The sequence below is a fragment of the Aptenodytes patagonicus genome, chromosome 2, assembly GCF_965638725.1.
Source record: "Aptenodytes patagonicus chromosome 2, bAptPat1.pri.cur, whole genome shotgun sequence".
NCBI classification, from domain to species: Eukaryota; Metazoa; Chordata; class Aves; order Sphenisciformes; family Spheniscidae; genus Aptenodytes; species Aptenodytes patagonicus.
Window position 1 is genome coordinate 116,855,358 of NC_134950.1, and position 18,852 is coordinate 116,874,209.

Here is an 18,852-nt window from a genome sequence, read left to right on the forward strand (position 1 = left end):
TGTCCCTAAAAAATCCTTTTTTATGTTATATATAGAATATACATATTCTCCATATATAGAGAGAATATACAAATTGTCTCTCTCTCAAAATAGCCTCTTCTATAAATATCCTGTCCAGTATTCTCCTAGCTGTGGAGAATAGAACCCAGGAATCCTTAGTGGTTAATTCCTGCAAATCTTAACTCCCATGACAAATCCTGAGTAAAACTGGTGTCCCAGCCAATTTAGAGGGCCATAGATTATAAGCAAAATCTGACTCTTACTGAGAAGCAAACATTTATCGAGTGATGCTGCATTACTGTGGAACATAACTGCCTGCGTGCTTCCAGTTTACATGTAGCTTTTGTAATATAATCAGAAGTTTGAATAATGTAAAATACAGTGGAAAGTTTAATTACAGCCACCCAAGACCTTATCTGATAGTATAATCATCTTGTAGCAAATTGACAAGCAGATCAGCATTATAGTCATAAATGCCACTGGTGCTTTCAAACACATTTCACAATGTGTTTACATACTAAAATATCTGTATACATACTGGGATATTTTTCTCATTGTATGGAACCTAAGAACACGCTGCTAATAAAATCTTTATTTTCTGTGTATGTAAATGGAACTCTTTAAAAAATGAGTTGTAAATGACTTTATTGGGTTTACTTAAAACAAATGGGCTGATACTTTGTTTATTGAACTTGCGGCATCAGATGTTCTTGAAGCAGAGGGGTATAGAAGGAAAGAGTTGTTAATTTTATAATTTCTATTTCAGTTGTTGTAATTACATTTGTGACACGGATTAAAGGAAAAGCTCTAAGAATAAGTTTAGTGCAGGTGTGGGTTTTCTTTCCTGCAGAGGTATTTATGTGTCTCAAAGCAGTATCAGTCAGATTGAGAACAGAAGTTAGGGATAAAAGACCACAGCACAATAGGGAAGAAACCTGCTTGATCCCCTGCCTATTTCGGTTAATTAGTTAATAGCATATTTTTCCTCCAGCTTTCTTCTGATGGGTTTTGAAATGTATGTATAAGGGTCAGTATGAGGGGGCCGTTCTGAAACTAAGGATGTTAGAATATTATTTTGCATTTAAATCTTCAAGAATCTGAAAAGTTCCAGTTATCTGAGACTGGTGCATTCATGTTAGACACTTTTTTCCATTAGAAGTGTTGCTTTATTGATTTTTTTTTTCCCCCAGCTGTGATGTGACATAGTAACTTCAAGAAGCAGAGATGTTGAATGTGTATTCTTCATTGATCTAAAGGGAAAAGTTGTGTTCCGATCAAATGATGTAATAGTTTCCAGTAGTCACTAAGAAGAATATTAAACTTTAGCATAAACCTTTTAAAATCCTCAGTTTAGCTCATATATAAGAATTTTAAAGGTTTGGACAAACAATTCCCTGTACAAGTAAAGTTAATAAGAAGTGACAAAGGAGAGCAGTTGCAGAGAACTGTATAAAGCTGATGTTCAAATGAATTAAAGGAAGACTGAGGTAAGTGTAAGGGTGTTGGCCTGACATTAATCTTGGGTAAAATAATGGAATGGCTGAAATGGAATTGTGTTAGAAAGTTATGTAAGAGTATAATATAATCAATAACAGTTGATACAAATTTATGGAAAGAAATGAGACTTTTATTTATATTCCTTTAATTATGTGTTTAGTTTCAATTATTCAAAAAATAATTTGTGTTCAGTTTCCACAAAACTCTTTATTGATTATATGCTATTGACTTTTATTATGCAGTGGTTAAGGAAAAAGCGATTTGTTCAGGATTCTGTTTTGGAACTGCCATTGTTGTTAATTCTGCATAGTTTGCCTCCCAGTTCTACTCTTTGTTATGGATATTATTTTGCAAAATCATGACAAAAGGACAGGGAAGATTTGGGGGTACCTGAAGATAAAGGAGAGGGGGCTAAAACTACACTGCTTCTCAAAGAGCTGTAGATGGATTACAGATTCAGGTAATGCTTTTTTGTAAAATCTGCATGTCATCTGTGAAACATCGTCCTCAAAGCTGAAAGAAGAGAGTATCTTGATGTCCTGTCATACATAAGGTATGCTCCTAACTCATCTACCATCAGAAGTCGTATCAAGTGACCAAAAAAAAAAAATCTTTGCAATATTTTCATAGATTGATAATAAAGAAATAAATTGAGAAATACCCAGTTGAAACATGTTGAAAATTAGAAGATAATTAAAAAGAAAACAAGTGATTATGGAGGGGTAAGACTATTAAATGAAGCAGCAGGTGAATTGAGAGAGGCACTGGCTGATATCACATGGAGAAAAACAGATAAGAGGAGCACTCACTAGAAAAGACTAAATGAAAGAGGACAGTTTCCAATTAGCAGGGATAATTACTGACAGAAGTATCCCCTTGCCATTTTGAAAGGGATTTTGTCCATCAGTACTCTGATAATAACTCCTGATAATGGTAGTGGTCTTCGGATGTTGAAAATGCTAAATATTAACTTTGGGGAAAAGAATTTTTTCATGTAATATGGAGCTACTTTTTATCAAGTGAATTATTACATTGGGGTAACTCTGCTGAAGTTCAGGGCAGTTTCATTTTTTCCGTTTCTGTGAATATTGTTATGAGTCATAACAGCTGAATATGTTTTATCTGCATACAGAAAACTGCTATTTAAGAATAGAATTATATATTAAGAATTATATATATTTAGTATATTTATATGTTGTTATATATATAATTACATGATTAAGAATTAGGATTATATATTGGAGGAAATGTATTTTACTAGCTTGTTTGTATTTTGTATTTGATTTTTCCTCGTGTAAAATCTCAGTTATGCTGAAGTCAGTGACAAAGCTTTCTTTGAATTAAGGAAAATTTCTGGCTTTATTAATGCAGAGTCAATTTTTTTTTATAATTGGTCAATATTTAAGTTTTTACAGGTTTACTATAGAACAACTGTAGAGCAAAAATCCATGTTTTTAGATTTGTGAAAAAAAAAAAAAAGACTATGAAGTGTATCTACATATACCGTATTTGAGAAATTTACTTAAAATTAATTAATTTTACAGTGCTCAGGACATACTAGAAAGGATGACTGCAGGATACAATGATTTTTTTTTCCCCAATTTGTGGGCCATTTTATCCTAATGTTAACCACATCAGTGAGACTTCTGAAGCAATAACTTTCTAATGAACATAAAGCCTTTTTGTGTATAACTTGGCACGTGAGCACTGTGACCCTCAGTTACCAGAAGCATGTGAGGTGTATTCTAAACTGTAGTTTTTAAGTCTTACTTGTTAATACTTTTGCTTGTTTTAGTATAGATGCATATTGTAGTTGAGTCTACAATGTACAGTATTCTGTTTCGAAACTTGCTTGCTATGTGAATTCGGTGTACTGTTGCCTGTGATAAAACTTCAGGTTCAAAGAGACAATAACCATTTTTACTGTATTCTAGAATCACTTGCCTCCATCACAAAATACTGTTTACCTGTAGCTTTTTTAATACTACGAATATGTCTTATCTGTGGCACAGAAAATAGAAGATAACATAAGTAACTTCAATACGGTATGGTGTTTACATGCTGTCCTTGTTCATATGTCAGTTGAAGTAGTGGAATTTTGTTTTCTGTGGATGGGCCCCCAAGGGTTCAAACAACTCTCACATCGATCCTTTCTTAAACATGATGCTTTAACCACCTAAGCCCCAAATAAAGGATACTTGTTTGCTTTGGGTTTATGTTGATTGTTTTTAAACTGTATTTTACGTTTTAAACAGAAGTATGTGGTATATAGACTTAGGTTGGAATGGCTTGTTTCAATGGGAAAAGAAATATAAGAGTTTCTAGGTAAAGCTTTAGTTTACTTATAGCCAGAATTATTTAACTCTGAAGCTGTATAGATCATGAATCCAAAACCAAATATACTAAAATTTTGTTCTTAAGGGAACTAAAATGTCTGTGGTTAATTTAGATTGGACCACTTTCTTGGCTGCTTTTGCAGATTTAAAACATCTTACTGTTCACAGTAAGGGAAAGTGTTGGGAATTTTGTGTCTTCAGTATTGTGCTACTATGCGGAAGAGAAAGTGGTGAATACCAGTATGTAACATGCTTTCAACTGTTCACTTATTCCTATTCTCCTTTTTCAATTTACTCTGGATGTTATGCTTTTGCTGTCAGGTGAAGACCCGACTCTGAGAATTCATGCCTTGATGTGTACACACCTCAAGACACATACTGTCCTTCAAGGGTATATTGAAGAGAAGTGGATAAAGGGAGGAAGGGTAGAATTCTGTAGTCATTTACAGGAGACCGATTGTCCCAGTCAAACAGGCGTTGTGGAAAATGGAACCTAACTATAGCGTGGATAGCTTTGTATTTAATCCTAAGTAATTATTTGAAGCGTGTCTCCGATGTCCAGAACAGGAGGGCTGGTAAGTGGTGTGATGTTGTCATTGCTCTACTCTCTTGCCGTAAGTGGCTGTTACAGACTTAGAGTAGTGCCAAGTGACCTGACAGTCTTGGGGATAACTTTATTTTTTACTACAGAATAAAGCAATGATAGCTGCTTTCTGGCTGCATACTTTTGAAGAAGAATGAGATTTTCAGAAACACATAACTTAGGGATGCAGGTTATTAATGTATTTTTGAAACTACTTCACCTACCATGGCTCTTTATGTTGGCAGTTCAGTCATTCTACTGAGATGAGGAATGCTAATCAAGCAAGTGACATGCAGACTGTAATGTACAGTTGCTGTAAAGTTGTAGTTAAAGCTTTGTCAACTGGGTATGTACAGGAGGAGTCTAACTGCTAGTTGAGGAAACCTCAGTGTGTGTATAGTTATCCTTGTCTGCAATGTGAGAAAGAACCTATGCCTTTAACTGAAAGACTTCCCTGTAGGAAGTAATGGAAAGAGCTCCAAATGGTAGTGAGAGGCTGGAAATGCCCCTCGTGTAGAATTAATGAAGTGCGCCTGTGTAGGAAATTACCAATATATAAATTACAAAATTGGTGACTATGCTTTGTTAATTTGTAAATATAAAAAATTCAAACAAGATCCTTCAATGCTCAGTGCAGTGTTAAGTTACTATTTTTCAAAATTTTCCCTTTAATTCAGTACTTCAGTTTCAATGGAAATCTGAAAAATCATTCTGAACACATGAAATTGGCTGTTCTCTATATTTTGCTTTTGTCTTGAAGTATTGTGAACACTGGGAAAAATGCCATTCATAAGCATATGTGTTGCAAAAATTTTACTCTTAGCCTGTCTCATTAGTACTTAAGGGATGATTGCTAACTCATACCTACAAATGCTGTATTAAGGATAGCTGAAATTGTAAAAATTAAAATTTGTGATGTCCTTCAACTTTTATAGCTGTTTCTAAGGAAGAAGAAAGATAAACTGTATAGAGGAGGGAGAAATTTTAAGAGGGTCCTGATGTACAGTATGGTAAGGCACAAGAATACATCTATACCAGAGTACTTAAGCATATAGCAACATCTTGCTTAAAATCTGTTATTCAGTTGCTTATTTCAATAAAGTTAAGGGGAAGGCATTTATTTATAATGAAGATTGACTCTAATGAGATGAAATTGTCCTTTGATACTATTTTTCATATGTTTTATTACAGTATTTTCTGCTAAAGATCATCTGTGCATCTCTTTTGAATAGGTGGGGTTTTGCTTTGTTATGCTGTGGGTGAGCAAGATTCACAAAAGCAGTTTTCATCTAGAGAAGTTAGAATTCCTCTGTAGTCAATGGAGAGAAAGAAGGGTCTTCTGGAGTCAAAGGCACTGAAAGTTAGACACCTTCTATGGTTAAAAAAAAAAGGCAATGGTCCCTCCACAGATTATAGAGGAAACTAAGGGAAACTAGCCACCTCATCTTAGAATTTGTCTTTGTGGATCTCACTCTGTTTTAAACAGCTATATTCTTGTATTCGCTCCAAAAGAAAGCAAGGCTGCATATCTTCCTGGTTCTTCATAGTTTCATTGCTCTGTGAGGGTAGCAGATATTTCTTCCTCCAGTTCCTTTAATGGTAAGCTTTGCAATGGAGTTATTTCCTTTGGGAAATGATTTTTCTTTTATATTTTCCCCTAGGAATTTTCCGTTTAGAAAAGAACATAATGTTTGGTTCATATTCTCATTGCACAGCAGGTTTTCTTTAGTACTTCTTCCCACAGGAATGGTGCTCAGTAATTCTCTCCAGTCCTATCATTTAACAACATGCCAGCTGTCTGCTTTCGTACATGATCGATGGAGCTCAGTAAGTTAGTTCTACACCTGATAGGAGGTTTTATCTATTTTTATATATTTTCATCATTCATTTTTGACAAGTGGCTCAGCATCACTCTGAGGGAATTGCTTACATGGAACTTATCAATGCCATGTGCACCTGCAATGTGAATCTCAAATGCCATCCTTCTCTATGGGCTCCTAAGCAGGCTTTTTGGTAACAGTGGAGGCAAGCACTGGAGATGGTCCTGAAAAAGGTATGAATATGAACTATTTATGAATATGAGTGAAAGTAGACAAATGTTTTTCCTTAGGTTCCTACCATTTTAGTCATGTTAAATTCTGCCATCATTCATAATGAATGCTTCTTTTTTTTCCTTTTTTCCTTTTTTCCTTTTTTCCTTTTTTCCTTTTTTCCTTTTTTCCTTTTTTCCTTTTTTCCTTTTTTCCTTTTTTCCTTTTTTCCTTTTTTCCTTTTTTCCTTTTTTCCTTTTTTCCTTTTTTCCTTTTTTCCTTTTTTCCTTTTTTCCTTTTTTCCTTTTTTCCTTTTTTCTTTTTTTTTTTTTTTTCAGCAGATGCTAAAGGAAGAGATGGTTGCTACTCTTTCAGAGGGTGTAACTGTGTAATTTAGGTCATGTTTCTGAGCTCCACCAACTTGAAGCATCAAAGTGAATTTGTTCTGATATTTGGCCAACTTATTTAGTCATCCCTCTAGACAAAATGTTTATCTGGATTTTTGGTCTGCAGTGTGGCTAGAATGTACGCTACCCAGATGTGTTTTCCTAACTTTGATGCAATAGAATAAAGCAAACATAAATACCCTTTTGAATACATCTTGTTATGACCAGTAGTGGTTGAAACTAAGTTAAAACTATTAGATTTGACTGAATCAGGGCATGAACTTCAGCTGTATTACATCAGGGGAACAAGACAAGTGTTTAAATTGAGCTTTTTTTGAAAGGAAAATCTTTTCTTATCAGGAAGCCTATCTCAGCCAAAATCAGTAAGAGCATTTGTTACTAATTTGGTGGGGTGTGTTTGCGTGTGGTTACATATTAGCATTGAAAACCGAGGTCTTTCCTGCTCTACATAATTGAGGGTACTATTTGTTAATCCAAATATTATGCAGTAGAATTATCCATAAACTTCTGCTCAGATAATGAGGAGATTTTTCTAAATTTAGAACAGAGGAAGTTACAAGGTTAATTATCACATTTCAGACACTGAAGCGTACCTGATACTTGCTATCTCTTTCCTCTGCTCCCCTACTTCTAGCAGCCCCAGTGGGAATCTCGGTCTAAGTCAGCAGGACTTGAAAAAGACCTTACACACCTTGTCCCATCTCCTCCGTAGACTTAGCTGCCTGTTAGAATAAAGGAGAAGTCGAGGAATGAGATGTTTGCATGGAAGGCTGCAATATAAATGCATTAATTCTTGTGCATTTGATGGTAGGCTGTTTACACTTTTTTCCTTCATGGAAAAAATGGCTTTCTTCTAGGAGGTCGAGTTGAACTGAACTTTGAATCTTTCTGAGTGTGCCTCCAAAGCTTTTTTGAAGGTGAGAGATTGTTCCCCCTTTAACTCTAGGTTGGCCCGAACTGTCTTGCTTTTCTGTCAGCATACCAGGGTACATAGGTAGTGAGGCTAGGTCAAAAATGTGTTTATCTCAAAAATTGGCAAGTTCGCCACACAGCTGTTCCTTCAGTAGAGAATTGGTGCTAAACATATTGGAAGGAGTTTCTTTAATCTCTTTGTTAGTTCTTCTATCTTTTCATTTATTTTAAGGAAAAGAACAACAATTGTAGGTTATGAGTGGAGTTAGCAGTTGCTCAACTGAAAGTAGGGAAAAATCATATTTCCAAAGACATGGGTGAAGGACTTTCGCCTATACTGCCAATTTTTAACTCTTTTTTCGTGACATTTCCAAAGGCTAAGAGATTATAAGTGCATCATTAAATAATGTATTTTGAAATGAATGTTAGAAAGCCATAGAGCTTCAGATATATTTAGAAGTGCAGCAGGAGAACAACATAGAATTTTATGATTAATAATAAAGTCCCAACCTGTAAATATGTACGTGCGTATATAATGTTGGCATTTACTTTCTTGGACACCAATCCATAGCCTATGGTGAGACATATCTCATCAGAATAATCCTGTGATAAAATAATTTTTACACACCAAAATAATTACTAGTTTTGCACCTTGTCTTATTTTGAACATAAGATGAACCAGTTTGGGGGAGGAACATTTGCTTATTTTGGTTTTATTTTTTGATTTCTGCTTAAGTTCTAACTCCTAGGCTTAACTGGCAGAATGCACTGCCTGAGTTTGTTGTGTGGCTGGGGCAGGTGTGCATGTAAAGAAAACTGCACCTGATTCTGTTCCTGTGGGCTTTGTGCTTGTGAATTAGTGGGGTATTTCAGGTGGGAATTTTCTTAATTTGTCGGTTTGAGAGAAGAGACTTAGAAGGTGCAGTTCCAGGTGTGCAGAAGAATGAGCATCATTGGCCATTATCTGCAGCACAACAAATTCGGTGACCTAAAAATATATGTTCTTTTGATCACTACCTGAAGAGTTGCCATGGAATACACTGTAATGTTACTTCAGGTTGTTCCTTTTTTGTTTTCTTTCTTTTTCCATAAACGGAGGGTCCCAGGCAGGGATATGATAAGCTCTTTGCTTCTTCATTATTAGGTTAAGTCCACCTGCTGCGTGGCTTGGCAGTAGGATAATTTTGGTCTATCAATACTTGTCTTGCTCCCATAAAATAAAATCTACATCACTGAAAATAATCGCACCTGTATGGCAACAACTGTTGGCATACAATTTGAATATCATATGAAGTAGGGTGCAGCTCAAGTTTGTAAAGGTTACTTGCTGAGTGTTGTTGTGGAGCAAGCATTATTGTCGTCTGTGCTGTACTTCATCTGTGGAGGAATGCAAAAGAGTCTGCTTTGTCTGAAACTTAACTATTGTGGCACCTTGCATGAACAATGAATTTTTACTTTCACTAAATGACTCTTGAAACCGTCTTTCTTTTTTTGTCAGTAAATCCAGTAAAACCTAGTGAACTCCAATCTCTGCTGAATTCTCTTAAAGTTTTATACAGACTGTCTTTTTGACTGAGTTTCATAAAACTTGCATTTCATCATGATGTTCCTTTGTTTTGAAATGGTTATGTCTCTTTCAGAGCAAAAAATAGAAGATATTATGGAAAATTTGTAATTCAAAGACAAGGTATTCAAGCAAGCAATTCATATGTTTTGCTATCTTTGCACTTTGACTTGAGAAGCCTGTTTTATTTCCAAATGTTCTGGCACGTATTCTCAAGATTTTACTAATAATAGAGAAATTCTATAAAGTGTCTCAAAATAGAAAAGTAATTTTAATGAGAGGTGTCCTGAAATCAGTGTTTTAGTTAAGTTTGAGCTTCTAATTAGCCTGCCATCCATTTTCTTTGGTTGCTATGTTTAGAATTTGTTTCCAGAGTGTATTCTTTTAATTTAATCATTCTGAGTCTTACTGTTACTCCCAGACACTGTGTTAGCAACCACAATGTTTTCTAATCACTTAAAATTATATGGTAGCTCAACCTGAATGGGGAGTTGTGGAAATTTCCTCAGGTGGTTCAGTATAAAGCAGAAGTGCCAAAATCCCAAGTGGGATTGGGTCGGCAAGTTTAATGGCTTGGAATTTAGCTTCGTACTTCACTGTCTTGACTGGCTTGCTGATTTTTTTTATCTTGATACTTTTATTGTAAAAGGTGTTAGAATAGAATTTGCTGGAATGGCTTTGTGTTCATCTCTACAGATGGAAAAATATCTATATTATGTGTTAGTTGGATTTGTTTTTATTAACCTTTTTAAGATGTGTTTGTCAACAGGTTTATTGTTTTTCGTTATTACAGTAAAATATAAATATGAGATGAACCTGATTTAGGAGATGCGTTGTACTATGTACTTTCTGGGAAGCACTGATTTGTGGATTTATTCTAGATTTCTAAAACTACACTCATCACCTGATACCTAACATGCTGCAGATGCTTTTCTCCCACTAGATGCACATGACTGATCACACTGAGAGTAGTGGTCTTCAATAGGATGAAATCCTGCCTTTACTGAATCAATGCACCCTTCCCACTGGAGTTAGCAAATCCTTGATTTTACCCATTGAGCTTCACTTGGCAAAAGTAGGATCTAATGGGTCTCTCTTGATTTCCTGGCCATCCATGGGTCCCATTGGACTGAAATACAATTAGAAATTTGCAGGACAAGGCCCCTGTAATTTTTTAAACTGTTGGTTTAGGTTCACAGCTTATTTTAATATACAAAGCATGCAACTTCACTGTTTAAAATTTATTCCTTTGTAAAATTTTTTTGGTCGTCATTACATAATACCATATATTTGGTGATATAAACCAAGCTCTCCATCTCTGTGTCTCCATTTAGCTAATGTTTGGCTGTACTTTTTTTATACATTGCTGCCAATTCAACCACAGCTTCACAGTGAAACTCTGTCTTCAATATTCATTGACTATCAGAGATTCTGTGACATATCTGTGCGTTATTTAGCACATCCCTATGCTTAAATGGAACTTTTGTTTTGAAGGAGTAAGTAAAGGATTCATTGTAACTCACTGGCTTCTTGGGTTTTGTGTAATTTGTAACAGATGGTATTTCAGACAGATAAGCTACTAATTCTATAAATCCGCTTTTAAATTTGGATTTTATAAAGTAGAACTTGCTTCTAAATGCATCAGAAAGTATCATATGTATTTTGGAATATGTTTGTAGCCTTCCTTCAAGAAAGATTTTTTTTTTTTTTTTTTTTTTGCCCCATCTTGGTATTTAATAGTTGTACCAATTAACAAGCAGCCACTCACATGCAAAATTTATTTGTGGCTGCAATATTTACTTGTGGATAGGCTATCAAGAGGAGGTCAAGTGTCAGCTGTTTAAATAATTTTCTTCTATGTATTCTTCCTATTGACCATATTAATTTATCTGGCTTCTCAAAAATGCTAAACCCCTTTAAAAAAAAAAACAAGCAAATACAGAAAAGTATGTCAATCAAGTTAAAATAATCTTAACTGTAATTATTTCCACAGACGGAACACTAGAGACAACAGGAATTCTTTTCTGTTACTGTGGATTTAAACAAGGAAGCTCAGATAGCGATAGGCAGCAGTATAAAACACTAATATGTGTTTAAATAAAGCAAGTAACCTGGCAACAGTGATGCAAACAAGCAGTTTTTTGCCACTACATTAGTATTGCTAAGACAGAAAAATTTTCAAAATTGATTTATGCATATGAAGAACTGCATGTTTAGACTTACAGGAATATCAATCTGCTTCATTAATTAGATTGTACCCATTTAAAGTAGAGCTAACCAGGTGGTCTTCATGCTTGGATTTTGCTGGCATAGCTTGTTTAAATACTTAGTCCAGACAGAATAGAAGTTTCCTATGGAGCAGGGTGACATCTATCAGTTTTTTAATTTGGTTTTAAATGTATTAACAATCAAGTACTTTTGGATAATGCACTCAGGTGCCCGGGGTTCTGAACCCACTAAGTATTTTGCAATAATATTAAAAAAATTTCTGGTTAGAGTATAGTGGTATAGATAAAAGCTGGGGGAAGAGAGACTTGTGAAGGCGAAGTAATAGCCTGTTTTCTTATTGAGTGTTCTAAAGAGGAAAAATGAAAAGGGTAGAGATCTCTTTTTCCTTTTGAACTGACCATATTCATACTACTATGTCTCTGTATAGCTGAAATGATAGTTACTTTATCCCAAAATATTTTCTTACTAACATCATTGTCACTAGTTCTTAAAACAAAATAAAATAAATGATGCAGTGTGACTCTCCATAATAATAATAATAATCCACTATCACTTTGGTTTGTGGAGGTAAGGCACAGCTTTGACACATGTGAAGTCTCAAAAGAGGATTCTGAATTTAAACAGTACGTGCATTTGGCTCTTATAGAGTGTTTGAGTTGACTGCCATCTTAACCTGTAACCTGTGTTGTGCTTTGTAGACAATACTGCTTCGTGGCAAATTCCAATTTAGAAAGGTGTGTTAGAGCTGTTAATGATAATTCTGTTGTGGAAATAACATAGAAGAAAACAAAACCACACAACTTCCCTTGCAACCTTGAGTATTTCCTTAGTCTGGCTGTTCTTGTTTCCAGAGGCACAGATTGCTATAGTAATTACTTGTGATGATCAATAATTTCACGTTCATCAAGTGAGGCAATAGAATTTCAGGAGGTAGCTGGGTGCATCCAGATAAAGCATGGGTCGTCATCCTGCAACATCTTTCATCTCTGCTGTCTTCTCAGCTGGAGGTCATGTTGAGCTTCACTTGAAAGTTGAGTATTTGGTGTGTAGTGAACTGATGCTTTGTTGTCATCATGGTGGGCCTAGTTCTAAAAACTGTGGTCATGGTTAGCACTAGCCGAGGCTTTTTTATAAGGGTCAGGTAATTGTGGCCTGAGGTACTTAATCCCAATGTGTGCTCTCACGTACCCATTGCAGCGCTGTGGGAATGCCACAGTGTTTAGAAGTGCTCCCTTGCGAGAGTGACATGATTATTCTTTCTGGTGACGGAGTGTTTGATAAAGATCACTCTCTGACATGGATATCTTTGCCTGCATTCCATAAAGCATTAGTCACCTGTCAAAAGCTGTGTGCACAATGGTTGTTGAGTGAGATGGTGTGCACAGGGAATCAGGCTGCTAATCACTGTTTTGTTACTTTGTAAACTAATTTGAGAATTGCCTGTAAAGAAAAAAAAATTACCCCCACAATATGGGATATTTAGGTTTTTATTAATTAAATTGATATTGTCACTTATGTTGTCTTATCTGTTTTAAAGGTTTGCTTTGCTGGTGTCTTAGTGTTTGTATGTAGCTGCATGCCATGTGTGCAAGGTAAACAAAGGGGCTTGTAAGGAGAAAAATACTTGACTTTAAATGCTTACATGTTCTATGTGAACTAGGTTATGTGATGGAGACTTCTTAAAACCACAAAAAATATTCTGTTAGATCTTGTTATAGATTTAGTAACTGAGTTGTATTTCCTTCTCTAAAATGAGTGAATGTGGGAAAGGGTGAAATAGAGTAGTAGTAAATGTCCTGTTGCAATAGGAATGAACAAGCAGTAATCCTAGCATTTCTCAGCTCTCTATTTTTTTTCTGCTTTATATGCATTAAAATCCTGCTTTATGAAGATCTAAATTTATTTAAAAATAGTTGGAAGGGGTCGGATCACTTAACTACCTTGCAATTAATTATTCCATAAGAATAATTGCCAGAAGAGACCTGTGAGCTTGTGATTTCTGTATTTGCTTGTATAACTGGGTACAGAATGGCTCTTTTGAAACCAGGTATAAAGGCTTTGATTATGGATTAAATTACATAATAGTCTTGATAATTCATCACCCCATGTCCATTTCGGAATAATTACATTTCTGATGTTATTTTTCATATTTTAACAAATTTTGCATAGAAGACTTGCTCCTAAGTGCTATGGATCAAATGTAAACAGATACTGTATTCCTTAAACGCCAAACTTCTGCTCTCTTCAAACTTCATTTTTGCTAAAAATGAAGATACTTCAACTTTAGTAGAAGCTGAACCCAGTGTGATAGAACTAGGTGAGACTAAGGCTAGTTGGCTAAAGTTTCACCAGTGGTGGACAGTTATGTTTTTCTTGGCTGTTTTAAAAAAAGAAAAACAAATTGTCAGTCACATTTCCTGTTCTCCATTTTAGAATATGGCATAAAACCTGTGAGACTCTTCAGTCCCAATGGTGTTAGGGACTCCAAGAAAATATACTACCAACTCAAAAGAAAGCTCCTTGGAACTTCATACTCATTTCTTGCCCTTTATTTTTTCAAAGTCTTCTTCAACTTCCTAGCCAGCTAATAAGAAGGCATTTTGTGTTTTTGCAATTGTGTTTGTATTTTTTTGTATTATTGGAATAAGCCTGGGAGAGTGATATTCATTATTGACCCAAGGAACTTGTCTGAATATACAAGAGTGGGTATGTTGCAAGCCTTTTTCAAGAGGGATTAGTAATTTTGAAGTTATTGCTGGATATTAAACAATGCCCTAAAAATATCTTGAAGTAAGCACTAATAATGGAGAAATCTGATTGTTTTTAAAACTTGAATCACCATTAGTTTACAGTTTTCAAATGCTTGACATCTTATAAGGTCTGCTTAGCAGAAATAAGCACGGAGAGAATCTTTCTGCTTGAACACTTAAGGCTGAAAACATGAGAAATGCTCTATGCTTGGAAATTATTGCAGTCAAATCCTGGTAATAGTGTTGAGGGGTGAAGTTCTCAAGATTATAAAAATACATCTGGATTTCAGCTCTACCTTTGCAACTGTGAATATGAAATTTAGTAAAAATCATAACTATGATCTTAATTTAGAAAATAGTTTTTCTCTTCTTTCTTTTCTTTTTACAACATGCTTTCATTAATAACTTAACTGGCCTGTACTTTGCTGGAGGTGGGTGTATTGGAACAGAGCAAGAATTTGGTCAGAAAAATTTAAACAAAAAAGGATGTAAATGAAAAGCAAGTTTTGATCAGTTGTACAAATATATATTCAATACTGTACTTTCGACCTGTTCCAGTACCTCTTAAATCTTTCCTGCATCAGCCACTTTCCTTTCTTCCATTGCTTTTAGGAAGAAAGTTTGGAAAACTTATTTTTAGTTTTCTTTGTTTGAAAGCTTTGTGATATTAATGAAGGAGAGAGAAAAATGTTAAACAGGCAATGATAGGCCTTGTGCAATAAAGACGGACTTTTTATGTTTAGTTTCCAGTTGGTCTAAAAATCTTTGCATCTAAGCAACACTTGGGACTGCCAGTTGCAATATCTTTTTCCACCTACCTTGTGAAAAAGTGAGACAGGGAGAGATTTCCTTTTTTTTAAATTTTATATCTGTTTAGAAAGATGATAAAATAGATCTTAACTAAACAGATTGAACAACTACTCTGAGAATTGAAGATACAGTTGGGAAGTTACGGAGAAACCCTGACTGAGTCTGAAGAGACTAGGATCTCAGTTTGCAAAGGGTATGGATTCTTTATTTCCCTCAACTATTGTAAAATACAGTTAGAGATAATGTTCAGGTGAAAATAAAATAATTAAAAATATGAATGTCATGTTTTTAGAACTTACTCATCCTTAAATTCTGCAAGTGTTTGAATGAAGAACCCCAGAACACTTCTAAAATTTATAGCTGATGTCCTGGGAGATGTTTAGAGTAATCTTCCTCTGTGAGGAGAGATTTCTTTTTTCCCCCTCATATTAAGTATTTACTGTGGGACAATGTATCGTCGAAGTATCTTTAGTCCCTTCCAGCTGCTTTGTTGCTTTGCGTTGCTTTGGCTTGCAGTTCTCAGCATATCTGAAAGGGTGCTGTTTTGACAACCTTTTTTCTGTCTGTGGTATAGGCTTTTTTAAAACTACCATGACTGTGTGTGCCTACCTTATCGTGTGGTAATTCATATTGCATTATACTGGATATTCCAGAGCTCAGAAAGCTATATTAGGTCACTTCATCTACTAGCAGAATAATTAGTACTTAGAATTTTTTTTCCCCTCTTTGGTTTCTCTGCAAATGTAAAGTAGAACTTGTATATATGCAGCCATGTAAAGATTTAATTGCTATATGTTTCAGTGACCTGCAACACTCCAAGACTGCACCTCTCCTTTAGAAACTTATGCCTGTTGCTGGTATAATATTTGTCTTGTATTATTGTGCGTTAGAACCGTAGAATTTTGTAATAAAGACAAACTTTTTTAACAGTTGTACTTCTTAGGGTTTTTTTATGAAGCTGCTTTCAAAATAGCTTCTAGACTTGGTATATTAGGTATTGTTTGGGAGTACTGGGATATTTGTTTTGCATCTATAGCCTATGTTTTCATAGGCTATGAACTTTGAGCAACTCCTTTGTTCATGGTTATAAAATGGAAAGAAGGCAAATTCTGACATGAAGGATCCTTAAGGTAAAAGACCATGTCAGTTACTTCTCTCTATGCGATTTATGCTTCTGAGCTATACAGTACAGTGTAAGTTGAAATATAGTACAGAGTGAGAGACTGCCTAGAATTTCATTAATGACTCAGTCTAGAAGGTGTCCTTTACCTTTGTTGTGTAAGTGGGGTTCAGGTAGTTGTCACACAAGTGCAAGTGTATTTTCCTGCTTCTTCCGCAAAATTGATATTAGCTGAGCATTATCCATCATAGGATTCAGCTAGCTTGCCTTTATTCCAAATTCCAGGAATTCTGAATTTATCCATTGCACTATCCCATCCAGTAATGATATTATAGGAAGCATAATGATGAATGTCATAAGCGTGTTAAATTCATCTTCGCATATTTTTCTTCCCAAAATTCTCAAATGCACATTGGACAGAAAAGGTGATTAGATATCTGAAGGCCACTGTTAGACTGAGGAGAACTTTACTGTTGTTGCTTGTCTCCTCAGAAAGATGAAACTTTGTAGTACATACAGTTACTGGTTACAGCAGTCAGATGCAACTGATGTAGGGTACTACCTAATGTTGTGTTTGTCATGTAGCTTTGTCACCCGTAACTGTTGAAAAGTAACTGCAATGTGGAACACCACCCTGTGTAGAACATGAGGTGTGAAGAACATCAGGGCTTTGGTCTGAGCAAACTGAATGCGGGCACGATTACATCAGGTGACATGTCTGTGATACTGTTACTCTCCTCTAACCAAAGTATGTCATGTTGGTTTTCACTATTTGGGATTAATTTCTCACTTCTCCTTCTCATGATTAGCTGGGCTTTTTTTTTTGTTTTGTTTTGTTACTTGGCTCTGATTTATGTAGTGTTTGGACTCAGGAGTGTCCTGCGGGTTCTCCATTTTATTTGGAAACATTACATTTTAAAATCTAAAACAAAAGCTATCAACACGTTTTGTTTGAAATGTTTCATATTTATAGTTCCCTAAAATTCTGTTTTCTTTATCTTCCCAGTCACATGGGAGCTTGGAGGGAACGTGCACATATCTCTAATGCCAGTGTTGAAGATTAAAAATAGTTTTCCTCCACCAAATGCTAACAGCTGGTTGGCTTTGTTTCCCGGCTGAAGATGAATCGTATAGTATTTTCGTTTTCCTGCTGTTGCCAAATGTTAATGGATCAAGCTCTGCAAGTTTTACTTTGTAAATTCTGTTGTAATACTAATTACACTTTAACTGCATTTCTGTGAGGCTTTTCACAACACCAGTCAAGCACCTATTACCCCATTTTGCAGATAAACAAACAGAAGGAAAAAGTGGTTGAGGGAGGTGCTTTGTGTTGATTTAAATGACAGTGAAGATAATCAGCGCTGCTGTAAGCCAAGTATTATTCAGGCAACATGAAGATGTAGTGGCATTCATGAGAACAGGTCTTGTTAAGTTGTGCCCCCCAGGATAAACCCCTAACCTCTGTTCCTTTCCTTTAGTTGAAGTACTTCAGTGCAAATACCGTGGAAAACCTCTTATTGCCATATTGAAATGATGGCAATTGTGTATTGAAATCACTGTCATCTTCATTTTTCACCAGTGATGGAAAATGTCTAAACATTGTATTTCAAGAAAGAAGGCATTTATAGCAATCTTTTTCAAAATACCAATTTTTGTAATGCTGTGCGTGGACAATATTATATACAATGACAAGTTATTTCTGAACTGAGTAGAATATCATATAATAGCTCTTCTGTTTTTCCCCATCTTGAAGTACTCAGCAAAACTATCTTACCATCTTACAAGAAGTGAACCTGCCATTTTATTTTATTTTGAAAATTCTTTCATAATGTCTGGCAGTTAAAGTGGTATTGCCTTCATATACATGATCCATAATGTTTACATTTTGGCATAAAAGCTTAAGCAACTAGTGCAAAGCATGGAGAGACCTGAGAGTTAATAAAATAACAGATGGCAGTTATGTTCATGTGGAAATAATTATATATTGCATTTTTAATTGCATAAAATCACTGTATTGTTTTTGATTAACACAGTAGGCTTGCTGGTCATATAGAGCTTAGTGTCTTGTGTGGTATAAACCTGAAAGTTAGTTTGCTATCATGTATTATGTGATACGATGAGGATCGATTTCAGGAATGCCTTAAGAATATGCTCTAAACAGAATCCTTTCTACACTGATTGTACTAGATAGATTAATCCTGTTGCCATATGGACTTGAAATTGCCTTGGGTATGCAAAAGAAAAATCTAGATAAATGGTAACTCATTTAATACTCTGTGGTTTGTGTTTATGGAAAACAGAATTCCTCAGGATCTTCTAAAGGAAAACAAGAGTGTGCCAAAGGTAATTTCAGTGTTGAGTGTTCACGGATGGTAAAATTATACTTAACAGACGTTTGTAATTTTTGCAGGTAATAGCTCTAGCAGATGCAGCAGAAGAAAATCAAGCCAACATGTTCCAGGCATTCACAAAGTTGAAAAGTGCCACCCATCTGGTGATTATGCTGATTAGCCTGTGGCAGAAGCTCAGCACTGATCAAGTTGCTATTCTGGAAGCTACGTTTTTGCCATTAGCAGAAGATACACAAGAACTGGTAAGAATCTGTGAGAGCTGT

At 35.3% G+C, this 18,852-nt stretch overlaps 1 protein-coding gene across 4 annotated transcripts in view; it reads left to right on the forward strand.

Moving 5' to 3' along the window:
• Positions 1–18,852, forward strand: part of BBS9 (Bardet-Biedl syndrome 9) — a 328,501-nt gene that overhangs the window by 135,970 nt on the left and 173,679 nt on the right. For all 4 annotated transcript variants that reach the window (XM_076330847.1, XM_076330846.1, XM_076330849.1 and 1 more), the window contains one exon: positions 18,649–18,831. In XM_076330847.1, coding sequence (XP_076186962.1) covers positions 18,649–18,831 — 183 coding nt within the window. The remainder of the gene's footprint in view (positions 1–18,648; positions 18,832–18,852) is intronic.